The 9,831-nt window shown below is 28.7% G+C and overlaps 1 protein-coding gene across 1 annotated transcript in view; it reads left to right on the top strand.

Moving 5' to 3' along the window:
- Positions 1-8,954: 8,954 nt before the first annotated feature.
- LOC119676728 overlaps positions 8,955-9,831 on the top strand; it is a 1,762-nt gene continuing 885 nt past the window's right edge. The window contains exon 1 of the mRNA XM_038087984.1: positions 8,955-8,965. Coding sequence (XP_037943912.1) covers positions 8,955-8,965 — 11 coding nt within the window. The remainder of the gene's footprint in view (positions 8,966-9,831) is intronic.

Genomic DNA, 9,831 nt, shown 5'->3' with positions numbered 1-9,831 from the left:
AATTTTTTCCAAACTTATTCTCTTTTGTTAAAATCATTTACTATATCTTTGAACTATGTTAACTTGCTTCTAACACTCTCATCAGTCAGTGTTTACATTCTTATTGGCTAAAGTGCATTTTCTCTACACTAGAGTGCATTTCATATACGATAGAGTGTCTTTAAATGTTAGTATTCAATGTAATTTATTTTATTCAGCCCATTAATTTTATAATCGCACATATGCTAGTACCGATTTCGATAAGACTAAACGCTAATTCGTACTGGGCCTTATATTTTCGAAATTATTTTCCAGTTAAACGGATTCAGTAGTTCACATCTTATATTAATATACAAGAATGAAGTCCACCAGTGATTTATATATTTACTTATTGCAACGAAGAGTTATATACAATAGCCTGTTTTCACTGCAACAGTCAGTGTTACTTAATGTCTTCCATACATACTGTACTTCACGGAAGTAGTTTTGTATACAGTCTGTTTTTACTTTAATAGCCAGTATTCCTTTTTAAACAGGAGACTACATTTCACAGGATCTTTTTAGTAGTTAATCTTCTTCTACTTTCATGAGTGATATATCCTAATAAGAGAAAGACTACATATCACAGGCTCATTTCAGTAGTCCGTTTTCTTCTATTTGAATACCCGCTATCCTTGGAGAGACATCAATGTAAATATAGACTTTTTAGTATATGGAATTTTTATTTTTTATAAAATTTTTATTTTAGTTTACAGTGTTTCTGTATAATACAAAGTCCATAATGTATTTAGTTTGATGCGAACTATATTTCAAGTTAAAAGATTGAAGTTAATTTTTTGCCTTATAATTCAATATAAGTCATTCAAAAATTTGAAAGAAATATTAAATTTGTAGAACGCCTTATAATATCAAATAAATTTAAATAAAATCAAAAGTTGAAATATAAAAAAAACTTTCCCATTTAATATCTCAAATATGCAATACTCCTGTCATATACACAACTACAAATCTGACTGGCAAAATACAAGTATATGCAGTAGGAAATGCTTAAAGCATTTTCAGATATGTTTATTGTAATAAATTTCCATGTAGTGTTTAAAAACCGGAAGCGGATGTGTTTAGCATGTTGTTTGCAGACAGCAATATGTTTCAAAGGCAGACATAAGTAAGAAGGCATGAAGTTGCAACAAACAAAGCCTCTGCTTTAATTTAAATAAAATTTATTAAAACTTTTATTTTATTTATGTGCTCACACTCTGCTTACTTGAAAACCACTTAAAAGTTAAGAAAACCACGACAAAAATTGTTAACACAGATACGAACACATTCACAACTTCCAAATGAAATAAAAAGGACAACCATACGTTTTAATTAAGTTAAAATATTGTCAGCAAAAAAGGAACATAAGGATATTTTCATAGACTTTTTAATTAAAAAAAGAATATACTCGTACACTGCCGAAGAAATTAATTTAATTAAATTTATTATTATTTTAGAAATATTACAGAAATATAAAATATTAATAAAATATCTATAAAATATTATTTCAAAATGATTAAGGATATCAAAAAGATGTCCTTATGCATATTAAAAAAGGACTATAATTGTTGCAATGCAATATTTGGTATTTAAATTATATGAGGGGAACTCTTATTCTTGAGACTAAAATCATTTTCTCTGCTTTATTGTCAGTAGTCGAAATTTAAGTCTGTTATCCTGAGGCCCATTTTTTGTTTATTAGTGGAAAGGTTGTTAAACGCTTCTTTCCTGTCACTGCTGTTGTTGTTGTTTTGTTTAATGTCGAAAAGTTTTTATTTATTTATTTTATTTTAGAGCTTTCTGTTATTTACTCTGTATTTGGTTTTGTTATTTGTTATTGTATTTTTGTGCTCTTGTGCTTTTGTGTTTTTATTGCCTAAAGCGGGGAAGGCTTTAGGGCTTACAAAACAAATTAACACTTCCTTTTATATTATTTTACATATTATTTTCGTACTGGCACTTGTGTGTTTTAATCCTTTTTTGTGTTTGTATTTTGTTTGCGAATGGTTTAACATACACGATTATCTCTTTTGTTTATTTTGTTTATTTTGTTTAGCTGGTTTTGTTTATAATTTTTTTAGGATTCATATTTGATGTTATTATTTCTATTGAGTTTTAAAGATTTTAATGCAGGGCCGACAGTGCGTATGAGTAACAAAAAACAAACTGATTTTGTTTAACAATATGAAATTAAAATTAAATTGATTAATTTAAATAAAAAATTAATTTTTATTTAGTTAATTTAAATAAAAAATTTTAATGTTTTAATATTTATAATCCTTATTATTCTTAATATTTATTATTACTCATATAGGTATTGTTTTATTTATATGATAAAATATTTGGTTTTGCACTATTTATCACTATTTATTGGGTATGACAATTTGACATAAGATATTTTTAACAAGCAAATCAATAAAAAATATCTCAAAACATTTCATAATAAAAATATTTGGAAGCACAGTATATATTCTTCTATCTGGTATCAAATAATCAAATATAAGATATTTTTAAATAGCAGTAAAAAAAAATATTTTATGGTTCTTTTTACTTTGTAACTCCTTCGTGTTTCATTAGTTTTTTCATTAAACTACCAAACTCCATGAGTCACAGCAGGAAGTAGATAATATAAGAAGCCACCCATTAAAATTACATTTATATTTTTATAGAGTAAAGAATAGCATATGATGTACAAAATGAATGCAGGAAAACTTATTTATACTAGTTTTTATTTTCTAGCTTTAAAATTAAAACTACACTTTATTAATTTAATTTAAAGATGAAAATTTTTAACTCATATTAGACCAATGTTAGAACTTAAATATCTACGTCGAAATATTCGTGCACTAATTTCATAATCATTACCTACGAAACATTAAAAGTGCTTAAATATAGCATATTCTTGTCACTTATTCAAACTATTTTTTTAGAAAAAAAAACGAACTAGTTTTGTATTCTAGGTATAGGTATGAAATGCTTATTTTTATTTCGAATATTATTTATTTGTTAAATAATACCAATACCAATCGATTTAAGTTTACTATAATATTACTTATATTGCTATTATAGTAACTTTCACTGTGTTATTTTTGGGCTGTGATCATCTTCAATAAATTCACTTTCAAACCTTAGTCAAGGCTTTCTCCCCGCAGCAGTAAACACGGCATTTAAAGAAGTCAAGGATAAAGTATGTGGAAACTTGAGAACTCATAATAAATAATTACATATAACACCAAATATCTTCTCTTCATTAACTTAATATGTAGTAAACTATTGTAGAGTGGAGTGTATGTTTATAAAACTATATTTTTTTTAATTTTATTAAACTATATTGACTATATTGTCCATATAGGAATTTAGCCTGATTAGTTGATTTAAATGACAGCAGAGCTTCTTCGGTACAAGTACCACATAAGTGCAATTTTTTATACACCAGGATGTGGATTGAAAATTTCAAAAGTAGCTTAAAAGTTTGATAAAATATACTAATTTTGGAAATTCTGTATTTGGAAAGCCCGTAAAGCTTACTAGGTTATAGGTTTTCATAGCAGAAAATCTTAAGATTTCAAAAATAGCTTATACGTTTGATAAAATAAGATTATTTTTAGAAATTTTGTATTTGAGAAGTCATAGTTTTCATGGAAGAAGATCTTTATGGACTCATAACTGGACAATCGACATTTGTTCAGTAAATTGTACTTCTTTACTTTTCAGATAATCATTCCATTCAAGACTTCGAGAACTCTATTACTCAATGAGTGACTCTAGTCTTCTTTCTCATCTGACAGTTTTCACATCTATTGATCAAAGTTTAACTTTAGTTTTATTTTTTATCTGACATTTTTCAAATCTATAACTTTATATAGTTTAATATATTTTCGATATTCCTAATCTGATATTCTTCTTCTAGCAGAGAGATGTTTATTGCTGGTGAAAGGAATGCGGTACGTACAAAATTTTTGTGAGATTGGATAAATTAGGGATTTGCAGACTTGGTCCGTTGGGTTTGGAGTTAAGATACTTAGATAGATTAGATAGTGGAGCGTGTACTATAAGAGCTTGTATTAGTTAAGGTAATTGGGTGAAATATGTTAAGTTGTGAGAGAGCAGTAGTTAATATAAATTATTTTGAAAGCGTTATTTTGAAAGAGCAAACGCAGTATTTTTTGCTATTACGAATAACTGTTATTTTAAAATATCAGATCAATTTCAAGCATATGTTTTATTTCCATAATATAAGATAATAGTGGTATAAGAGATGAAGGAGTAGTTAAGCAGTTTCTAGCCATAATACGTTCATTTTGTTACTACTGAGATATACGTCTTAAGTTCAGTTTCTTTAAATATAAGTGATCTATGTGATCTATTCAGAGATTAACAAAATAAAACTTACCGGTAATTAAACATTGTTAGTACTTTAATTTTTAATTATAATCATTGTATAAGCAGAATTATTATCAAGTGATTATTTAAGCATTTCTCTATTTAAATTTAGATAAATTTTTCGTAGTGGTTCTTAAAGTAAGGCGTTGAGCTTCCATAATCATCTTGTTTAAGTTTATTTATTATTTTAGTTTTCTTAAACTCTTTGGTTTCTTAATTTGATTGATTATTTTTAAAATAGAAATTTTCAAAATTATGAAAATCACAGAACTCATACCAAAGAAAGCCTTTGTCCGTATTTTAAGACTTTCATATGAAAATTAAAAATAAATCTTTTTTATTTAATCATATTTTGTACTTAAGTGGCATTTAAATATTCACAAAAATAAATTAATTGGTATTTAAATATGTATTTCTAGATATATTGACATAATCCATCATATTTTTTGTTTTGCAAAACTTTGCTTCCTTATAAGACTTACTGAAATATTTTCTTTTGTATGGTTGCGAAGGAAGTGTATGAGTAGCATATTTCAGTGCGAAAAGTAAACAAAACTGTCACTATTTGTCAATAAAATATATTATGAGTTTATGACACATTAATCTATATGTGAAAAACTTTCAATAACTCAAACGGATACATTTTTCTTACTTTACAACGGCGTAGACATAAATTCTCCTTACATAAGAGTGGCATGTGTTGTTTTGCAGCTCATTAAAAGTGAATCTAATCTCTGAAATGTATACATTTTTATGGATAATTTATTTGTATTTAGTAGATAAATTGAGGTAATCAATAAGCGGACACATCGCTTAATAGGAATCCATAAAAGCAAATTGGCTCAATTTGCAGCTGGTACGTGTTCGTTGGCTATATCCGTGGAAGACAAATCCAATGCCACCTCACAAAAGCGGCCATGTGGCTTTGTGGCCCCTAACGATTATTGATTGCCAAAAGGCATTTAATTAAAAATATTACTTAAGTATTAAAATTTTGAAATATTTGAAATATTGCGTGCTTTGCGTGCTCTACTGCTGTTAAGTTGTAAATTGGCTGTTAATTGTCAAAATTATTAAAAAAAAATTATAGGGAATTGTTAAGGAAAAATAAAGAATTTTAAGATTGCAAATGTCAGGCATATTATTTGTTATAGTAAAATTATATAAAATTATTTCAATATATAATTTGTAATAAATTCAAGTGAAAGTACGTAAAATTTTTCCGCCAATTTAGAAAGGACTTCGTAAAGCGTGTAGCTTTCACTTCGGTACCTGACTTCATACTAAGCAAAAATTATTGCAAACAACCTTGTTTTGTACAAAGCAACTATCACACTTGAAATATCGTAAACGTGATTGCCGTTTTATATCGTTTTCGAACTCAAACAACCCCCAGCAGAGTTTCGCAGTAAATGTAGGGGAAACCCGTGAATTATTTATGTATTGCAACATGGAGGCGCACGTGTTTAGCTTGTATCCTTTTAGACCCTTTCGGCTGGCATTATAAAACATTTTGTAGCAATGACGTTCATATTTGTTTAGCTGAAACGTTATCCTTCACTGACTTGTTATGCAGTTGCATTTGAATGACAATTTATTTTATTCCACCCGTGTTTGCCGAGGAAAATGTGCAAATCGCTTTAATGCTTTTAAGCAACAATTGTTGAAATCAATAGAAAATCAAATTTGTAAGGCTTAGGTAAAGAAAAAATTGGCAAAAATTGTTATAAATAACTTAAGTAGTTGGTACCGAGGCAAACTGCTGACTAAAGTATTTTTCCATCTAAGCCATCCAACTATTACTACACACAAGTACATATATATTAACAAATATTTGATTTAAAAAATGCTAAGTATTTTCGTTTAACCAAGGCAACAGACACATTGAAATTTCACACTTAAGAGCATAGCTTGAAGAAAGAAAAAATGGGAATTTTGGAATTTTTCTTAGAACTCAACTGCATTTCTACCATTAAATGAAGCATGCGAAAAGAGAACTTCAGTAAAATGCTATAAAAATGAGGATTGAGCGATCCAAAAACGTTCTGCGCCATTTGAAGTTTAATGATTTTAGTGCAATCAGCACAGTCAGAAAAAAAATTGAAAGGTGCAAAACTAACACCTAATATACACGTATGCAAAGGATACTTTAAAATTGAAAGTAGAAAACAGAACGTTTCAAATAAGCAATGATTTTGAAGACATCTACATCTATAACAACAAATAGTTCAAGACAATAAAAAATAAATTCTTGAAAAGCTTTCTGCATATTGGAATAGTTTTTACAACACAATAAACTCCAGTAGATGAAGATGAAGTTTTGAAACGGATTTTGTTAATATACAGACAGTTACAGTGAAGCTTAAGTTTCACTAGGCACATAATTATATCATTCAGAGGATACCCTTTTTTAAATTAGAGAGCTCGAAGTAGGTAGATGATATATATATGCTAAGCAAGAGATGAACACTAACAGTATTCAGTGGATATCGTATCTGTTATTAGAGGGTTAGGCAGATAAAGACACTATAGTATTCAGCAAACACTTAATAATCAACATAGTTCACCTTCACTGATATAATATTTATCATCTTGGTCATCTGATTGTCAAAGTAATGTCCGCCAGGTTACTTGATCAATGACTTGTTGTAGCAAATAGGTAGTTCCAAGTAACATCAGACTGTTCGTGCATCGATCCTCTCATCAAGGGTCCTGATATCCTTTACTGCCAGCGGTTGTTAGTCAACTCTGTAGTAGGAGCATTTTCATCCACTGTCATCATATGATTGTCATAGTAACTTTCGCCAGGTATCTTGATCAATGACTTGTTTTAGCAAATAGGTAGTTCCGAGTAACATCAAACTGTTCGTGCATCGATTCTCTCATTGAGGGTTCGCATATCCTTTACTGCCAGCGGTTGTTAGTCAACTCTGTAGTAGGAGCATTTTCATTCACTGTCATCATATTATTTAGCTAGCAAAGTCACTGAATCGAATAGACTTAACTATATATGTGTCACAGTGTAGCTGATGTAGCTTATTATTCCATATAATTGCATGTTAGTTGTCAATTCTTTAATTACTATCAGCTCAGTACTGTATTGCTGTGCAATCTATGATGTTATCAATCCTGTTAAATAAGAAAATCTGATATCAGTATTTTACAGAGTATATATTTTTATCTGAAACAATAATAACTTAAAGTTATTATTAGTAAAAAAATATTTATTTTTATTATATTAAGCAATAAAAATTTTATTTTTTATGTTTATTCTTCAATTGTTTAAATTTCAAATGGAATATTTAAAGTTTAAATTTACTACTCGTATTTCTTAAATTTCTTGTTTCATCTCAAAAGTTGCCTGTTGAATTCTATAATTCATTTTAATACTTTTTAAGGAATTCACATTCTCTCTTCTCTAAAATTCTACTATTTTTCGTATAAAAACTTCACAATTGTTTTTTGATGAAGTTGCAACCTAAGCACGTCTGTCAGCAATAAAATCTCCCTCTCAAAAATGCTGCAAAACTTCTAATAAACCCTCATAAAAAGAATATTTGCGTCATTTTGTTCTAGAGAAAAAAAGGGGGAAAGGATGTGCTCGTACTGTACTCGTTTAATGTAGTTGTGTAGCTTCCATAAGAAAAATATCCAAAAAACAGAAATATGTGCTATGAATATTTTGGCACTTCTCAATCTATTTTTTATTAGAATTATTTATGCAATTAGTGTTCTCATGGTCGTACTCGTATATATACAAAATATTTATTTAAAAGTACTAGAATTTGTATTTGGTTTTGTTTACTTTATTGTGATTCTCATTTTAATTGCGGATATAATATTTTGAAAATATATCCTTAATTAGTATTCAAAAATGTCATATTTCTACTTCGCTATATATAAGAGTTGAAACATTGATATGAGATTTCAGATAGTTTTAATTAAAATTGTTTTTTAAATTATTTTAATTAAATTTTTAAATTATAATGGAGATATTTTAATGAACCAATATGCCAATCATTGGTCAGTATCACAGCGTTTTATAACTGCAAAGGTCGATGTTATCTATTTTCTGCTTAAGGTTTTCTGACTAATTATGTTCCGAAATAAAACAAATAACTCCAACTGTAGGCCATTATATTTCATTCAATCTTATTTTGGTATTACAGACCTCCAATCACTGGTTGTGCTCAATTGACTGGAACTCTGTCACTATTGAACGAGTGTTGTGCTTGAATTGTTCTCTCAACCTTTATATCATTGTAACTTGAAAGTGTTTTGCAATAGACTTCTGACTCTGAATTGTCGCCTGGTTCACAATCCAATATTTACCTAGTCTTTCAAATCTACTTATACCCTTGCAATCAGAAGATGATTCGCAAAGGTATTTCGACACTCGTAGTTCTCTTACCTGACAAGACACTAATCTAGTTCCATTACGCATTATTGGGAGTTACAAGTATAGAAATATGTTTAGGAGAGGCTAGATGTGCTTGTTAAAGGCAGCACCTCATTCCTAGGCTGCCTTCTAAGTTTTGAGCCTAACAATAACAATGGTTAATCAGTAAAAATCGTTTCATTGTTTTGCGTAATATTTTCCATCATGGTCATTTGAGCATTCGGTTGAACCAATTTTGGAAACGTATTGTCACTATAAAGTTGATATCTCTAAAATTAGGGTGTTGTGGGCTCAAAGGCCTCTTCGGGTCTCGAAAAACCTTTGCCATGCATTATTTTCCTAACGGTTGGGAACAAAAAGAAGTCATTGGGTGCCAATTCAAGAACTCTTTTGTTTGATGAGAGTTGTGAGAGTTAACATTATTGTGATGGAAACTGATTTTTCTTCGATAATTGGTTTTATTCAATTCAGCAAAGACTTCCCGTAAACAAATTGTCATGTACCACTTAGAATTGATCGTTCTACGTTGTTGTATAGTTCTTCTACATTGTACAGTTGCAACTTGGCCGGTCTTTCTGAAAAAACACATGAAAATTTACTAAGATTTTCTTTGTCCACGGACAACTTTGTCAAAATTTATCTGGCAATACTTGGTGTTATCTAGATGCAAGACTTAAAAGGCAACTTATTGCGATGTAGTAGAGATTTAAACCAATATTTTGACGAACATTGAAGATTATACTTAATGTATGCAATGGCATGTATACGCTGCATAAGATAGATATGACACTAATTGCAAAATATAAATATTATGGTAATTATACTTTTTAAAATTTTATACACAAAGGATATATCCCTTTTTAAATACAAACCTTTAAACTAAATTAATTTATTACAATTATTTTGTTTATTATTGAAATTTAATTCTACACATTCATAATTAAAAAATCCATAATACGCGGTTATTCCATAGTGACATCGCAAGATCTCTTAATGATGACTTAACATTTCGTTAATGAACTTAAGAAATC

This window comes from Teleopsis dalmanni, chromosome 2 (assembly GCF_002237135.1).
Source record: "Teleopsis dalmanni isolate 2A chromosome 2, ASM223713v2, whole genome shotgun sequence".
In the NCBI taxonomy this organism is placed as follows: Eukaryota; Metazoa; Arthropoda; class Insecta; order Diptera; family Diopsidae; genus Teleopsis; species Teleopsis dalmanni.
The sequence above is the reverse complement of the archived record's forward strand: the minus strand, read 5'-3'. Positions and strand labels throughout refer to the sequence as shown.